The sequence below is a fragment of the Physella acuta genome, unplaced genomic scaffold (genome assembly GCF_028476545.2).
Source record: "Physella acuta isolate Inbredline_101_S28 unplaced genomic scaffold, ASM2847654v3 ptg000322l, whole genome shotgun sequence".
NCBI lineage: Eukaryota > Metazoa > Mollusca > Gastropoda > Physidae > Physella > Physella acuta.
The window spans coordinates 328,589-347,796 of record NW_026731841.1 but is presented as its reverse complement, the minus strand read 5'-3'; the positions used below and the strand labels follow the sequence as shown (position 1 = coordinate 347,796).

The 19,208-nt window shown below is 39.4% G+C and overlaps 1 protein-coding gene across 3 annotated transcripts; it reads right to left on the bottom strand.

Annotated features, from left to right (window-relative positions):
- Positions 1–372: 372 nt before the first annotated feature.
- Positions 373–15,138, bottom strand: LOC131940580 (uncharacterized). 3 transcript variants are annotated; one of them, XM_059299275.1, is made up of 5 exons: positions 9,650–9,740; positions 8,084–8,298; positions 7,438–7,692; positions 1,223–1,371; positions 373–938 (listed from the first exon to the last, which is right to left on the bottom strand). In XM_059299275.1, exons 2-5 carry the CDS (start codon positions 8,214–8,216, stop codon positions 738–740), a joined length of 738 nt encoding a protein of 245 aa, XP_059155258.1. In that variant the 5' UTR covers positions 8,217–8,298; positions 9,650–9,740; the 3' UTR covers positions 373–737. The 3 variants fall into 3 exon arrangements, with proteins under 3 accessions (XP_059155258.1, XP_059155257.1, XP_059155256.1); XM_059299274.1 differs by having other exon boundaries at positions 374–938; positions 9,739–9,927; XM_059299273.1 differs by lacking the exon at positions 9,650–9,740 and adding an exon at positions 14,579–15,138 and having other exon boundaries at positions 377–938.
- Positions 15,139–19,208: the final 4,070 nt, after the last annotated feature.

Sequence of the window (19,208 nt, the reverse complement as noted above, 5' to 3'; positions counted from 1 at the left end):
TGGTAAAATAAATTCTATTGCGACAGTCTTATCCCACTCTCCACATAGACCTACTGACTACAACATCTTTTATGGGAAGATATTTTTATTCTTTCATTATTGACAAATGTAAATATTTTAATTACTAAAAAATATACAGTAGTAAAACAGACAGAATAAAATTATAAAAATAAATGTTTATAATTCACAACTTATGTTTTTTTTACATTAAAAATTTGTATAAGCAAAATTTACAATCAACTGTTGAATGAACTATTGCATATAGAATTACAAGTAAAACTCAATACATATGTATGTAACTGTTTTGAATATTTTTTTGTTTAATTTGTACTTGTTTTTAACAAAAAGACATTTAAAATCTATGTTATTAAAATTTCTAAAATTGTGCAAAAAAAGTCATAGTTGTCTGTTGATGTATGACTCAACTTAAAATGTGTGTGCTAAAAAATAGTTTACATTTTTTTTAAATATAGGAGGTGTGCTAATGATTGGTACCTGTAAACTAATTAAAATTAATTAACATAACTGACCCATCCTTTTTGACACGGAAGACGTTTCTGTGTAAAGCTGTCTGCACCTGTGTGGGCCTACAGACAGACGAAAATAAACCACTGGACAAATTGCAGCCAAAACAGCGTTCTTTAAAACTTGTACAGGTCATAGAGTTACTTCTTTTGTGTAAGTTAGCTAGAAGCTGAAGATTATTTAAAATTAGATAGGATCTAACAGTTTTGTTATCACTGGTTGAGTGGTGTCTCTGTCAAGTTGACATTCTGCTCTACACCAAACCGACACTTGCACACGCCCCTCACTAAGAAAGTTGGTCGTCCTGTATCGTCTAACGTGAAGCCTGATTTGGAGTTGAAAACTTTGGCCACATGCACCGTGACAGTTGATATATGGTCCCTGCTCTTCTTGCTCTCATAAGTCACCAGAATCTGAAACAAACAGGAATTTTTACAGTTTTAACTGACAAATGTTTCATTTAAATGATAGAGTGATCTTCATTAGCTTGTAGTTAATACTTTATTCTTTCTATAACTGTTCTCACCAAACACATGATTTTAGAATGCTAGAAGTATACAAGTGTATCCAATAATAAAATGTATATAATATATGATAAAATTTAAATATCTAGATATAGTATCTACATACATTTTAAGCAATATTTTAAGTACATAGATTTAGCTATGTGTGAGAAATGAAGCTAAGTTAGTCGTACCTTTCCTTCAAATGTTGTGAGAATCTCAAAGTCCCCATTAAAGTCATCCTCTGTGAAGACCAGCTCAGCCTTGGTCTTGTATCCAGGTGGAACAGAGATCTCGCTGTCCACTGCCCAGGTCAGTTCCTGCTCATTGGTGGCACTGTAGCCTGGGTCAATACACATGACATTTAAAGTTAGTGGCACTGTTAGTACACATGACATTTTAAGTTAGTGGCACTTTAGCCTGGGTCAGTACACATGACATTTAAAGTTAGTGGCACTGTCAGTAGACATGACATTTCAAGTTAGTGGCACTGTAGCCTGGGTCAGTATGCATGACATTTAAAGTTAGTGGCACTGTCACTACACATGACATTTAAAGTTAGTGGCACTGTTAGTACACATGACATTTAAAGTTAGTGGCACTGTAGGCTGGGTCAGTACACATGACATTTAAAGTTAGTGGCACTGTCAGTACACATGACATTTAAAGTTAGTGGCACTGTCAGTACACATGACATTTAAAGTTAGTGGCACTGTTAGTACACATGACATTTAAAGTTAGTGGCACTGTAGGCTGGGTCAGTACACATGACATTTATAGTTAGTGGCACTGTAGGCTGGGTCAGTACACATGACATTTATAGTTAGTGGCACTGTCAGTACACATGACATTTATAGTTAGTGGCACTGTAGCCTGGGTCAGTACACATGACATTTATAGTTAGTGGCACTGTCAGTACACATGATATTTATAGTTAGTGGCACTGTAGGCTGGGTCAGTACACATGACATTTATAGTTAGTGGCACTGTCAGTACACATGACATTTATAGTTAGTGGCACTGTAGCCTGGGTCAGTACACATGACATTTATAGTTAGTGGCACTGTCAGTACACATGACATTTATAGTTAGTGGCACTGTAGGCTGGGTCAGTACACATGACATTTAAAGTTAGTGGCGCTGTAGGCTGGGTCAGTACACATGACATTTAAAGTTAGTGGCACTGTCAGTACACATGACATTTCAAGTTAGTGGCACTGTCAGTACACATCACATTTCAAGTTAGTGGCACTGTAGGCTGGGTCAGTACACATGACATTTAAAGTTAGTGGCACTTTAGCCTGGGTCAGTACACATGACATTTAAAGTTAGTGGCACTGTCAGTACACATGACATTTCAAGTTAGTGGCACTGTTAGTACACATGACATTTAAAGTTAGTGGCACTTTAGCCTGGGTCAGTACACATGACATTTAAAGTTAGTGGCACTGTCAGTACACATGACATTTCAAGTTAGTGGCACTGTTAGTACACATGACATTTAAAGTTAGTGGCACTGTCAGTACACATGACATTTAAAGTTAGTGGCACTGTCAGTACACATGACATTTAAAGTTAGTGGCACTTTAGCCTGGGTCAGTACACATGACATTTAAAGTTAGTGGCACTGTCAGTACACATGACATTTCAAGTTAGTGGCACTGTTAGTACACATGACATTTAAAGTTAGTGGCACTGTCAGTACACATGACATTTAAAGTTAGTGGCACTGTCAGTACACATGACATTTATAGTTAGTGGCACTGTCAGTACACATGACATTTAAAGTTAGTGGCACTGTCAGTACACATGACATTTATAGTTAGTGGCGCTGTAGGCTGGGTCAGTACACATGACATTTAAAGTTAGTGGCACTGTCAGTACACATGACATTTATAGTTAGTGGCACTGTCAGTACACATGACATTTAAAGTTAGTGGCACTGTCAGTACACATGACATTTATAGTTAGTGGCACTGTCAGTACACATGACATTTAAAGTTAGTGGCACTTTAGCCTGGGTCAGTACACATGACATTTAAAGTTAGTGGCACTGTCAGTACACATGACATTTCAAGTTAGTGGCACTGTTAGTACACATGACATTTAAAGTTAGTGGCACTGTCAGTACACATGACATTTAAAGTTAGTGGCACTGTCAGTACACATGACATTTATAGTTAGTGGCACTGTCAGTACACATGACATTTAAAGTTAGTGGCACTGTCAGTACACATGACATTTATAGTTAGTGGCGCTGTAGGCTGGGTCAGTACACATGACATTTAAAGTTAGTGGCACTGTCAGTACACATGACATTTATAGTTAGTGGCACTGTCAGTACACATGACATTTAAAGTTAGTGGCACTGTCAGTACACATGACATTTATAGTTAGTGGCACTGTAGGCTGGGTCAGTACACATGACATTTAAAGTTAGTGGCACTGTCAGTACACATGACATTTCAAGTTAGTGGCACTGTCAGTACACATCACATTTCAAGTTAGTGGCACTGTAGGCTGGGTCAGTACACATGACATTTAAAGTTAGTGGCACTGTCAGTACACATGACATTTTAAGTTAGTGGCACTGTAGCCTGGGTCAGTACACATGACATTTAAAGTTAGTGGCACTGTCAGTACACATGACATTTATAGTTAGTGGCACTGTCAGTACACATGACATTTAAAGTTAGTGGTACTGTTAGTACACATGACATTTAAAGTTAGTGGCACTGTCAGTACACATGACATTTAAAGTTAGTGGCACCGTCAGTACACATGACATTTAAAGTTAGTGGCACTGTCAGTACACATGACATTTAAAGTTAGTGGCACTGTAGCCTGGGTCAGTACACATGACATTTATAGTTAGTGGCACTGTCAGTACACATGACATTTAAAGTTAGTGGCACTGTTAGTACACATGACATTTCAAGTTAGTGGCACTGTAGCCTGGGTCAGTACACATGACATTTAAAGTTAGTGACACTGTCAGTACACATGACATTTAAAGTTAGTGGCACTGTTAGTACACCTGACATTTAAAGTTAGTGGCACTGTAGGCTGGGTCAGTACACATGACATTTATAGTTAGTGGCACTGTCAGTACACATGACATTTATAGTTAGTGGCACTGTAGGCTGGGTCAGTACACATGACATTTATAGTTAGTGGCACTGTCAGTACACATGACATTTATAGTTAGTGGCACTGTAGGCTGGGTCAGTACACATGACATTTAAAGTTAGTGGCGCTGTAGGCTGGGTCAGTACACATGACATTTAAAGTTAGTGGCACTGTCAGTACACATGACATTTCAAGTTAGAGGCACTGTCAGTACACATCACATTTCAAGTTAGTGGCACTGTAGGCTGGGTCAGTACACATGACATTTAAAGTTAGTGGCACTGTCAGTACACATGACATTTAAAGTTAGTGGCACTTTAGCCTGGGTCAGTACACATGACATTTAAAGTTAGTGGCACTGTCAGTACACATGACATTTAAAGTTAGTGGCACTGTTAGTACACATGACATTTAAAGTTAGTGGCACTGTCAGTACACATGACATTTAAAGTTAGTGGCACTGTCAGTACACATTACATTTATAGTTAGTGGCACTGTCAGTACACATGACATTTATAGTTAGTGGCACTGTCAGTACACATGACATTTAAAGTTAGTGGCACTGTCAGTACACATGACATTTATAGTTAGTGGCACTGTAGGCTGGGTCAGTACACATGACATTTATAGTTAGTGGCACTGTCAGTACACATGACATTTATAGTTAGTGGCACTGTTAGTACACATGACATTTAAAGTTAGTGGCACTGTCAGTACACATGACATTTATAGTTAGTGGCGCTGTAGGCTGGGTCAGTACACATGACATTTAAAGTTAGTGGCACTGTCAGTACACATGACATTTATAGTTAGTGGCACTGTCAGTACACATGACATTTAAAGTTAGTGGCACTGTCAGTACACATGACATTTATAGTTAGTGGCACTGTAGGCTGGGTCAGTACACATGACATTTAAAGTTAGTGGCGCTGTAGGCTGGGTCAGTACACATGACATTTAAAGTTAGTGGCGCTGTAGGCTGGGTCAGTACACATGACATTTAAAGTTAGTGGCACTGTCAGTACACATGACATTTCAAGTTAGTGGCACTGTCAGTACACATCACATTTCAAGTTAGTGGCACTGTAGGCTGGGTCAGTACACATGACATTTAAAGTTAGTGGCACTGTCAGTACACATGACATTTCAAGTTAGTGGCACTGTCAGTACACATCACATTTCAAGTTAGTGGCACTGTAGGCTGGGTCAGTACACATGACATTTAAAGTTAGTGGCACTGTCAGTACACATGACATTTAAAGTTAGTGGCACTGTCAGTACACATGACATTTCAAGTTAGTGGCACTGTCAGTACACATCACATTTCAAGTTAGTGGCACTGTAGGCTGGGTCAGTACACATGACATTTTAAGTTAGTGGCACTGTCAGTACACATGACATTTAAAGTTAGTGGCACTGTAGGCTGGGTCAGTACACATGACATTTATAGTTAGTGGCACTGTCAGTACACATGACATTTAAAGTTAGTGGCACTGTCAGTACACATGACATTTAAAGTTAGTGGCACTGTCAGTACACATGACATTTAAAGTTAGTGGCACTGTCAGTACACATGACATTTAAAGTTAGTGGCACTTTAGCCTGGGTCAGTACACATGACATTTATAGTTAGTGGCACTGTCAGTACACATGACATTTAAAGTTAGTGGCACTGTCAGTACACATGACATTTATAGTTAGTGGCACTGTCAGTACACATGACATTTAAAGTTAGTGGCACTGTCAGTACACATGACATTTATAGTTAGTGGCACTGTCAGTACACATGACATTTCAAGTTAGTGGCACTGTCAGTACACATGACATTTAAAGTTAGTGGCACTGTCAGTACACATGACATTTATAGTTAGTGGCACTGTCAGTACACATGACATTTCAAGTTAGTGGCACTGTAGCCTGGGTCAGTACACATGACATTTAAAGTTAGTGGCACTGTCAGTACACATGACATTTAAAGTTAGTGGCGCTGTAGGCTGGGTCAGTACACATGACATTTAAAGTTAGTGGCACTGTAGGCTGGGTCAGTACACATGACATTTATAGTTAGTGGCACTGTCAGTACACATGACATTTCAAGTTAGTGGCACTGTCAGTACACATGACATTTAAAGTTAGTGGCACTATCAGTACACATGACATTTATAGTTAGTGGCACTGTCAGTACACATGACATTTAAAGTTAGTGGCACTGTAGGCTGGGTCAGTACACATGACATTTATAGTTAGTGGCACTGTCAGTACACATGACATTTCAAGTTAGTGGCACTGTCAGTACACATGACATTTAAAGTTAGTGGCACTATCAGTACACATGACATTTATAGTTAGTGGCACTGTCAGTACACATGACATTTCAAGTTAGTGGCACTGTCAGTACACATGACATTTAAAGTTAGTGGCACTATCAGTACACATGACATTTAAAGTTAGTGGCACTATCAGTACACATGACATTTATAGTTAGTGGCACTGTCAGTACACATGACATTTAAAGTTAGTGGCACTATCAGTACACATGACATTTATAGTTAGTGGCACTGTCAGTACACATGACATTTCAAGTTAGTGGCACTGTAGGCTGGGTCAGTATGCATGACATTTCATTAGTTAACAATCACATTTCTCAAGTACTAATAAATTATGTCAACACTTCACAATTAGATTTTCATATATTTCTAAGTGTAAGAATTTCATCAATTTGAATACTTGCATGAGTGGGGATATATATCATTCAGTTATACTACTTAAAATTATTTCAATCAAGATCATATGTTGTGTATTAGTAAAGATCATTTGTTGTATGGTAGTAAAGATTGTCTGTGTTAGTAACTGTTAGCTATCCCCCCACTTTTGTGATCATTTATTATCCTGTGTTGTGATCTACATTTGTGTGATGATGCACCTAATTTGGAGTTTACTGAAGCTGTTGTTATATGTGTAATTTAACACGAGAATCTGTCAGGATTCCCAACCAGAAGGGTCCATTCCCTAACTCATGTATATGCACTAAAACCTCATCATCACACTACCTTTATGCATATTACATACCCTGTGAGCTGATCTACCCTCAGGTATGGTGACTTACCCTAGTGTGTCATGACTCCTGTATGGTGACCTACCCTCGTGTATCATGACCTACTCTATGGTGACCTACCCTAGTGTGTCATGACCTTCTCTATGGTGACCTACCCTCGTGGGTCGTGACCTCCTCTATGGTGACTTACCCTCATGTATCATGACCTACTCTGTGGTGACCTACCTTTCTGTTTGGTGATCTCTGACATGAAGCCAGCATTCGCCTCTATGATGGGGTTGGGTGGGGTCAGCTTCATCTGGATGTTGACGCCGTAGGTGAAGGTCTTCATGAAGCAGATCTCACTACTGGACCGTGTCCTCCTCTCTGTCCGCAGGGTGTACGTCTGGTTGTTGGGTGTGTTGTTGGCAAAGTTGGCACAGAACAAAACATGGGCGGTCGGCTGTGGTGGGACCTCAGGTCTCGTGTACTTGGTCTCACCTGTTACATGCATACATATTGTACACACGTTATATAACATTGGATGGTGAGACTTGGTGTAAGTCTCATATGGTCTCACCTGTTACATGCATACATATTGTACATGTTATATAACATGGGATGGTGAGACTTGGTGTAAGTCTCATATGGTCTCACCTGTTACATGCATACATATTGTACATGTTATATAACATGGGATGGTGAGACTTGGTGTAAGGCTTATGTGGTCTCACCAGTTTCACTCAAAAGTTATTTAAAAATTATACTAAATTGACTGGCTTTTTATTTAAAACAAATTATAATTTAGAGCTGATGTACCTAGACGGTATTCCTGTCAACGTCCTACAACTCTGCTATGAGCAATCATTAACTGTTGGCACCACATACTCACCATAGATGACGTGCATCTTGTTCCAGTCTATGACTGGGTTCTTTAAGTCCGCATGTTTCTTCTGATCGTTGTCTAAAAAATCCTCGGCATAACTTTTGACTAACTCCTCCAAATCTATGAACTCTATGGGCATCTTGGCAAGGGGGATAATTCAGTTTTTTCAGTTCCTTGCCGTTATCTTTGTCCAAATTTGTATTTAAAAACTGGATTCAAATCTGGAGATAAAAAATCAATATGAACTTGAAGGCTCCATTGATAATGTAATATTGGAAGACATTAAGGTAATTATTTAATTATAGAAAAATTAATGGAGGGAGGTGAATTTCTAACACAGAAGACAGAACATGGCTATGGCACTGCAACACTTTGACTATTTACCCAGGACTAGTGCTAACAACGATGGTAACACGTGTCCGGTTGATTTGGGGGGGGGGGGGGTGTTGGGATACAAAATCCAGTGACTGCTATAACCTTGACGGGTTTGATACAGACACGAAACTTCCCATGTTGTCGAATGTAATCTGTAACAGCTCTGATACCTAACGGTCGAGAAGATTATTAGATCCTCTATAAATAAAGGATATCATCCTTTTTTTTAAACCGCCCCCCCCCCCCAAGAGATGCCTGCAAGAAATTCTGGTCAAACCCCCCCCCCCCCCCCCCCCCCACTACCATGACATCATACGTATAGTGACCACCCACTCTACACTAATTTTCCATCAGGGGATATAACCAATTTCGCCGAAACTATTAACAAGTAGTTTCCCTTGTGTGGTAAATTCCAATAGGCTTACTAAATTTTTTTTAAATGATAATAATTACCATAATAATTTAAACAAACGGTGTTTTTTTTAATGAAAAAAGGCTTCTAAAAGGAAGTGTTTCAATGCTTTTTTTTATCGCAACAGTGTGACGTTTCAACATTCCTCACCCCTCTCACAAGTCCAACAAGCCCCCCCCCCCCCCCCAAGCTCCCGGAATATGACGGGTAGACAGAAAAAACTAAACAGAGACAAGCGAGACGAAATGTAAACCCGAATAAACTGCAACCTATATCAGAGAGTTATTCCTGGACTGATCATGCTGTGTAAGTGCCGGCCAACACAGAGAACTTTGGCAGATCTTAATGTAGCCGGCAGGTCAAGAAGTAAAACTAAGGTGATGTAAGGCTATCAGATGTAAACACAGCGTGTGAGGGTTTGTAATTCTTACACTCGGAATATATTAATATTACTTAATATAGGGCCTATATTTTTAGATAAGATCGAATATCGGAAGGAAGCCCTAACCCCCCCCCCCCCCCCACGACATATGTACGCGAACCTTACAGGCCTTTAAATAAAGTTTTCTCCCGCCTCATAGTGAAAGACTGGCTCCGCCTATGGTAAACATTTAATATTTATAACAATAATATCGCCTGCTTTAGCGTTAGCGAAGTCATTGAGGTTGATAAGGTTAAAATTAGACATTCAAAAGTATTATTTCTATATACATTATTTGAAACTATAACTATACTTAACTAGCAGCTAAGTCATTAGATGGAAATCCAAGAGTGATACCACGAACCTAGAAAAGTTTGAAACCAACACATACAGCAACACTTGTAGTTTGAAACCAACAGACTGCCAGCAACACTTGTCGTTTGAAACTAACACAGCAACACTTGTCGTTTGAAACCAACACATACAGCAACACTTGTAGTTTGAAACCAACAGACTGCCAGCACTTGTCACTTGTATGTCAGACTAAACTGTGTTGTGACCGACACAAATGAATGTCTTCAACACTCGTGTCGCCTTGTGTGTGCTCAACCAAACTCCTTCCTGCTTGACGTCTGCCTGACTTGCTACTAAACCCGCGAGCTGCCTTCTTCACGTCTGAGTGAGGACGTCGCGCGCGACACGACTTCCGGGTAACACAAGCAGACGTGAGTTTCTCACAGTTGCACAAGTCAAGGGCCAGGAGAGGCCGGTGTTGTTGACATTTTATAAAAACTTTTCATTCGTTTTCAAACTACACATACGCTTGAACTTTGGTTGTGGATACTCAGGATAGTATGAGCAGATAGGTACCAGAGCGGTACCTCCACTCTACTTCCCCTATATATGAGCAGATAGTTACCTCCACTCTACTTCCCCTATGTATGAGCAGATAGTTACCCCCCATTCTACTTCCCCTATGTATGAGCAGATAGTTACCCCCATTCTACTTCCCCTATGTATGAGCAGATAGTAACCTCCACTCTACCTTCCCTATGTATGAGCAGATAGTTACGTCCACTCTACCTCCCCTATGTATAAGCAGATAGTTACCCCCAATCTACTTCCTCTATGTATGAGCAGATAGTTACCCCCAATCTACTTCCCCTATGTATGAGCAGATAGTTACCCCCACTCTACTTCCCCTATGTACGAGCAAATAGTTACCCCCAATCTACTTCCCCTATCACTAGCGAATTCACCACCAAACAACCATACCTAGAGATCGGCTACCAGGTGAGACACTGACACCAGGTGAGACACTGACACCAGGTGAGACACTGACACCAGGTGAGATCACACTGACACCAGGTGAGATTACACTGACACCAGGTGAGATTACACTGACACCAGGTGAGATGACACTGACACCAGGTGAGATTACACTGACACCTGGTGAGATGACACTGACACCAGGTGAGATGACACTGACACCAGGTGAGATGATACTGACACCAGATGAGACACTGACACCAGGGGAGATGTCACTGACACCAGGTGAGATGATACTGACAACAGGTGAGATGACACTGACACCAGGTGAGATGACACCGACACCAGGTGAGATGACACTGACACCATGTGAGATGACACTGAGGCCAGGTGAGACACTGACACCATGTGAGATGATGTCTAGAAGTTTTACAAAATTTTCCTGCCGTTTGATCTCACATCTATTACGGCATCATAACGACTGGTCCACTGACTGTTCGTATAACGACGGTGGGTGTACAAACATTGGGTCTGACAATATAGTCAGCATCCATTCAACTCTCCATTGTTAAACATGCATCTACATTTTTCTTTCAAATAACATTCACTGTCCTCTCCACCCCTCCCTCCCCCTCCTCACACACACAAAAATAACGAAAACACCGCAGCTAAAAATAGATCCACTTCACGACGCTGAAGGTAAAGATGAACCGGAAGGATGCGTTGTGTGTAGTCAATGACTGATTGGTTGGTCCGTCACAAGCTTTTTACTGTAGAGGCCTTAGGGCGATCATTAGAATTGTGTTGAAGCACTAAACACAGACAGATATATATTTTTTAAGAAAAACGTGGGCACATTCGGCGCGAATAAAAAAAATAAAGAGGGAGTGATCTCCCGAAAACTTTCTGCTTTATTTGTGTACATGCGTGCTCATACCGCGTGTTGCTGGTTTGGTATAGTCAATGCAGGGTGCTCTTTAAAACCAACGTAGGCGCCTTTGTGCTCACGATTAGCCCGGGGCGTCAAATCACACCATACCGGGACGCGGGAAGACATGCTTAATTCGATTTAGTTAACGATCATCGCAGCCTACCCTGTCTTTAGTGTATAGCCTTTTTTAAACTAACATAGGCGCCATAGTGCTCACGGTGGAGTTTGGGGCGCTATGGGTCACTCAACTTCTGTGGTGCCGGCTGATGCGATTGGTGCAGTTTTACCGTCGAATCAATTGGTAATTTAAGTAATCTCAGTATAAGATCTAAACTCCGTGTAAAATCGTATACTTCTATTTGAAAGCTCGCCTAGTAAACTGAAACATTACTCAAATAATCGAGTTCATGGGGCGTGTAAAACGGCAAAAACATTTGAAATCTCGTTTGGTTTTTTACAATACTTTCTCTATACTCTGTATAAGAGAAAGTAATGTAGTTTTGTATGTGCTATAAATAGCAGGACTACATCTGTTTATTGAAATTTTACTATTGCTGGGTTTATTTTTCTTCACATTCATCAGCAGCTGAATGAAAAGTATTTTTATTTATTTTCACATTTCTTTTAAGAAAAGATAATTTTAAAAAACCTAAGAAGAGAGCCAATCTTTATTAAGGATATTTCTATCGTTATCTCTCCTCCATGACATTACGCTTTTTAAAGCAATTTGGCCACTCTCCGCCCCCCCCCCCTCCCCCCCCCCCCCCCCCCCCCACACACACACACCAATCGTCACAAAAACTTCAGACGCCCGCCCCATTAACCCTTTAAATTTAAAATGATGTCACACCTCATACACCTAAACCTACAACCCTCTCCCATTGCAATTTTTTAAAAGTAATTTGACATGTGGGAGGCGGATCAACCCTCTTCATGTGTGAGGCTGGCCAACCCTCTTTATTTGAAAGGGTTGCTCAACTCTCTTTGTGTGGGATGGTTGGCTAACGTTTTCATCAGTTTGTAAGGTCAATGTTGTTGTAACCTACGCCATCTGACCTCTGAACTGTGTATGTTTAGTTTATTAACAGGTGCATCCATCAGCAAATGTAATTAGTAATTCATTAACAAGCTGTTTTATTGTTTTATTCAGTGACCCAACGATGTTTATCAAGAGCATCTAGAGCTTAGTGTAAACATGTCAAAAATTATGTGCCATTTTGACATTAAACTAATTCAACAACTGTCTACAATGAACAAACGACCTTTCATTTTGTCTAGTATTGTTATGATCTATTTCGACTGAGAATGTGCATCTATATTACATGTGCCATTGCTGGTTAGTCATAGACATGCTTAGGCTACAGGTCACATCCTGACCCAAGTACAGCTCACACATAGAACCCTGCACTACACCTGACCTCGACTGACACCAACGATGAGGTTAACTGGACAAGCCTCCCCCTGTCCCTCCAGTTAACTGGACAAGCCTCCCCCTGTCCCTCCAGTTAACTGGACCAGCCTCCCCCTGTCCCTCCAGTTAACTGGACCAGCCCCCCCCCCCCTGACCCTCCAGTTAACTGGACCAGCCCCCCCCCCCCCCCCTGTCCCTCCAGTTAACTGGCCTTGACGACCATATTGACACTTTTGTTGTCCAAACATCAGAGGCTGCGAATGGCGATCGGCCTAACTGACCTTATGTGCTGCAGCAGATTAATGGGTAATAGTGGCTACAGGATTAACATATGCCCAGTGGACCACTGGATTAACATATGCCCAGTGGACCACTGGATTAACATATGCCCAGTGGACCACTGGATTAACATATGCCCAGTGGACTAGAGGATTAACATATGCCCTGTGGACTACTGGATTAACATATGCCCAGTGGACCACTGGATTAACATATGCCCAGTGGACCACTGGATTAACATATGCCCAGTGGACCACTGGATTAACATATGCCCAGTGGACTACAGGATTAACATATGCCCAGTGGACCACTGGATTAACATATGCCCAGTGGACCACTGGATTAACATATGCCCAGTGGACCACTGGATTAACATATGCCCAGTGGACTACAGGATTAACATATGCCCAGTGGACCACTGGATTAACATATGCCCAGTGGACCACTGGATTAACATATGCCCAGTGGACTACAGGATTAACATGCTAACTGTCCACATCTATCCAACAAAGACTGAAAATATTTAACGCAGAGATCGATCACGACAATGTACAGTTATCTCTAGGACGACAATGTACAGTTATCTCTATTACGACAATGTACAAGTTATCTATTAGATAACAATGTACAGTTATCTCTAAGACGACGATGTATTTGCTGGCACAAAAAGATGAATACATTGATAGACTTCTCAACCAGACTTAACATTTTCAGCCATCACGTGTTGTGTGTAGTGAGTGTTGTGTGTTGTGTTTACACGTCACTTGACTGCATAAATCGCAGGGAGTATAGGTGCCAGAAGCATCGGTATCATCACGGTTTAAATAAGAAAAGGTTAGGCTTTAGCGATTAGGGTAAGAAGTAAGATGGGGACAAGATGGGGTCAAGTAGGGGTCAAGCAGCCATCGTCCATAACGAAAACTATCCCACTCACGTCATTAGTTATGCATTGAACCAGTTCGCCTTGCTCTAGGACTAATGACAAATGGAGTGAGACAGATGATGATGCGATTTAAAAACAAACAAACTTGGCTCATCAGAAATGGACCAGTGTTCTAAAGACGTGAATATGTCATCAGCATTGGGTGGATTTAATTGAAACAAAGCCAGGACTTGTGCTGGGTTCAGACATTTTGAAGGGCGGGGGTCACATCCTAACATGGTGCCATAGACAGTCGCTGTCATTGATTTCAACCATCTTTGGGCAAACTTTGATCACGCAATTGTATTGTTTCATCAATATTTTGTTCATCAGAACATTCAACTTATGTAAATATCAAAAGCTCCTTGAGAAAACTAAAAGACGCAGTGGAATCAGGCAACACACCATGGAATGTTAATTAGCTAGATTTATTAATAAGCTGTTTAATTAGGCCTCTAAAATCAATTGAAAAAAAGCTTACCAGGATCATGGAGCGCACTATTCCATCAATGAAAAGCAAATGAAAAGTGTTAAGTTTCCAGAGATCTTAAAGCTAGATTATTTTACTCAAACTGGTCCATTAGGTAAACAATGCGGAAACACATCAGTGTGAAATAACACGCGATTCGGATTGGTCCATCCGTCTGACGTCACCAGTCTTGGTCTGAGGGCTGCTGCGGTGTGCTGTACCGCAGAGAAAGCTTGCTACGTCATGCTGTTGGCTGTCTGCTCTTCCGCAGATGTCATGCATGGCCATTACCCCTATTTGTCCTAAGTCCTAAGCCGTTAGAATTTTATGTCAAATCAATAAACTTTTGGCGGTGATTTTTTTTAAAGACGATATTGAAATTCTGGATGCCCAAACGTTGAAATTGTATTATCAAAAGTTGAAGTTAAAAACGTATTCACTACGCTAACACAAGTGTAAAAGAAACTGGCCTTAACTTGAGCAGGGGAAAAGTTTGTGAGAAGAACAGTGCTGACGAGAGAGAGGAAGCCGGCAGTTTAAAACGTGTCAGCAAGCCAGACGATAGCGCTCTTGTTTCTTTGGTTTGAAATGTTGCTCGCCCAGGGCGGATGTGGCGGCAATTGATCCACGCGACAGGTGCCGCGGGTCAGACGCACGCCGGACTACCTGGTGTACTCACCAGGTACACGCGCGTTGTGTAGTCGGGAGTCTAATCATTTTATTGATTGCGTTAAAAGTAGGTCGACCGGCAGACGGTTACACGTGAAATACTGTGAGTTCACAACATTCAGAATCAAGCAGACTCATGGAGGGTGTGTGGGGGGGGGGGGGGGGGGGGGCTGGTTGGTCGGGAGAATGGGATAAACATAGCGAGGGGGGCCCTGTCTGAGATTTACCCGGGGGCCCATGGGACTTGGGGCACTCATGACGTGGTCAGATTTGGACCAATACCCACCTTCAAACATTGCAGTGGAAGCCGGCCTTTTTTTTTTACTTTCTCGTATATACGTAGTATAGAGAAAGTATTGTAATCGTGCAAAAAAATAAACCGGTAGTGATCTCCCCTAAACTTTCTCGAATATTCTTATATAAAACAACAGGGGATGGTAACTGGGGATATAGTTATGATTTTTAATCCATTTTAAATACTGAAACTTTTAAAAATAGAATAGAATCTCAGTAAAAAACAATTGCGCACCAAGCGAACGCCTAATAAAGGTGTGTATAATAGTGCGCAATAGTATTAGTACTTAATAAATTTACATTAGTTTTTTGAGAAATCGGAAGTAGCGTAAATTACTACTTCCGGTCAACGGAAATTACTCAAAATTTAACAGAAGGTAGAGAATTAGATCTTTTACTTACATGTGAAATTTCATTTATCTATCTGAAATAGTACTCAAGTTATAGGCTTTTGAAAAATTCAAAGTAGAAAAAGTACCACTTCCGGTTGTCGGAAATCGCTCAAAAGTTGATACGGATCTACGATTTTGATATAATACTTATATATGAAATTTCATCAACCAAGCTGTAACGGTACTCAAGTTATCGTGTTTACACACGGACACACAGACACACACACACACACACACAGACATACGGACAAGATTGCAAAATTATGTTTTTCCGTATCAGTGAGGTGTAAAACGTCGAGATTTGTAAAACTCTCGATTTTTTTTTTTTTGCACGATTACAATACTTTCTCTAAACTACGTATATACGAGAAAGTAAAAATCGAGATTTTTACAAATCTCGACGTTTTACCAGTGGCGGAACTAGGAAAAAAGGGCCACCCCGCAAAAAAATTTGTTGGGCCCCATAAATAATATATATATATATATATATATATATATATATATATATATATATATATATATATATATATATATATATATATATATATATATAAACTAAATACGAAAATATCATCGTAGAATACTCAATTCGGGCTTGTTCGAAATTTGAAAAAAATTAAAATTCTTAGTTCTTATTTTTAATTAAAGCATATTACAACAACACATCATTTGTGTAAGTGCTATTAGTCTGTTTTGAAATTCTCTGTTTCAATGTCTGACGAGTTGATTCCTATTACAAAGCGGTCAAAAAATTATGAAGCATGAAAGCTATGTATGTGTAATGGTTTCTCGCCATATGTTTATTTTTAATTTTTTTTTGTTTTTATATTATTAGTTTTTAATACATTTCCTTTTATATTATGTCATTCTTTATTTTGGGTTTTTTTAAATAATAATTAAGCGAAGTAATTGCTTTTTAATTTGTTTAGTGCTGAAAAAAATTTTTTTATTTAAGAGCACACATATTTCACTTTTTAAAAAAAGGGAAATAAGTCATGGAAGTGGTTTGAACGTTTCCCTGTCTTTAACACTACAACTCATGTAGCTATACATGTTTTTCCTTTCTGAAACAGCGATGTTAGATACTGTAGAACATCACTACTGTAGTAAATCTGTTGTTTTTTTTTTGTTGCTTTTTTTTTTTTGCAAAAAAAAAAATAAAAAAAATTAACTTCTAAAACGTTGATTCAGGTAGGCTTTGGGCCCCTAAATGGCCTGGGCCCCCCCGCATTGCGGGGTCTGGCGGCACTGTAGTTCCGCCCCTGCGTTTTACACCTCACTGATACGGAAAAACATAATTTTGCAATCTTGTCCGTATGTCTGTGTGTCTGTGTGTGTGTGTGTGTCTGTGTGTGTGTAAACACGATTACTTGAGTACCGTTACAGCTAGGTTGATAAAATTTCATATATAAGTATTTTATCAAAATCGTAGATCCGTATCAACTTTTGAGCGATTTCCGATAACCGGAAGTGGTACTTTTTCTACTTTGAATTTTTCAAAAGCCTATAACTTGAGTACTATTTCAGATAGATAAATGAAATTTCACATGTAAGTAAAAGATCTAATTCTCTACCTTCTGTTAAATTTTGAGTAATTTCCGTTGACGGGAAGTACTAATTTACGCTATTTCCGATTTCTCAAAAACGCATCTAAATTTATAAAGTACTAATAATATTGCGCACCATTATGAACATCTTTATTCGGCGTTCGCTTGGTGTGCAATACTTTTTTCTATGAGATTCTATTTTATTTTAAAAAGTTTATGTATTTAAAATGGATTAAGAATCATATCTATATCCCGAGTTCCCATCCCCTGTTGTTTTATATAAGAATATTCGAGAAAGTTTAGGGGAGATCACTCCCGGTTTATTTTTTCTTGGGCTTGTCCTTTACTGGCGCCATACAATCAGAGGGAGTTGAAACCAGTGGCGTTGTCAAGTAGCATTTATATATATATATGTATATATATATATATATATATATATATATATATATATATATATATATATATATATATATATATATATATAATACACCTCAAACATTTTATTTTTAATATTTCCTTGGCCTTTAAAAATCATCTGCTTTATTGCTAAAGCTACTGCAGTAGTTTTTCCTTGGTTTCAGCGTGATAATTTACGTTAAGGTGACAGTTGGTAGGTTTTTGTTTTATTATGTTAACGTCATTTTCTCCACATATTTAAGTATATACTGTACCATTGAATCACATACGCGATATTTTAATTCCCATTTGTTATGTTTTACTAAAGCGATAAACTGTCATATCATTTGCACGAGCCGAGTTGTTTGCAAATGTTATTTTTCTTTACATTTGTTCGAATTCTTTTCTCATATTTTAGGTAATTAAAAAACTGTTAGTGAATCTGTAATCTAGGTAACTTTGTCAAATAACATAGGCCAATTACATAAGCTAGCAAAATGTTTAGAATGCTAAAGAACATAATGAAAGCATGCTCTCCATCTTTACGTTGTAACTGGAACATGCAGAGGCCCAGAGAGCGAGTGCACACAAACGCGGGGAAGTTTTTGGCATCCCACAGCAGATACTGTTTATTGTACAGAAGATCAGCCAGCAGTTTCTTTCAGGCATCTCTTCGGTGGGGAAGAGCCCCCCCCCCCCCCCCCGAGAAAAAAAGTCTGGAAGAAACACTGTCAGCCAGTACAAAACTAGTCAACTTTACTGAAAGGTCCTTCTGGAAGCTACAGCCTATATGATGCTCACTATTTGCATATTTCGTTACACTGGTATTCCCAATCTCCGAATTCCATCCGTAAGTGAATTTATAAAGTCGGTAGTATTTCCCATAAACTTTCTTGTATATTCTCAAATAACATGGCACTTCCAGTCCAATCGGGCTATAGAATTTAGAAATTGGTGATTGAAGAGGAAGAAAGACTTACATCGTAATGGTATGGTTTGTTTTAACAAAGTTACCTCCCTTCTGAAGTATCTTTTTTAAAAAAAACAAGTTACTTCCCTTCACGTCTGGATACTTGGTGAAAGAAAATAGACAAGAACCAATATTCAGATGTTTTTAATCAAGACAAGATTTGCATATTTTAATATTGGACAACAAATCATTAACTGTCAACTTCCAGTCAAAGAAGCAGAGTAACCTTTTGCTAGAGTAAGCCTTCAAGATGTACAAATAACCAGTAGTAAGGGTAGTAGTTTATCAATAAAATAACCAATGCCATCCTATCTTCTTCATTCTCCGTTTGGAGAAATTTTAGGCTAACACTAGTATTGTAAACATGACTGGTA

Excerpts from the sequence above, each read along its gene's own strand:
- LOC131940580 (XM_059299273.1), bottom strand. The coding sequence starts at position 8,216 with ATGCCCATAGAGTTCATAGATTTGGAGGAGTTAGTCAAAAGTTATGCC. Across the intron at positions 7,693-8,083 it reads CAAGATGCACGTCATCTATG|GTGAGACCAAGTACACGAGA; the intron begins GTGAGTATGTGG and ends TGCATGTAACAG. Across the intron at positions 939-1,222 it reads TCACAACATTTGAAGGAAAG|ATTCTGGTGACTTATGAGAG; the intron begins GTACGACTAACT and ends TGTTTGTTTCAG.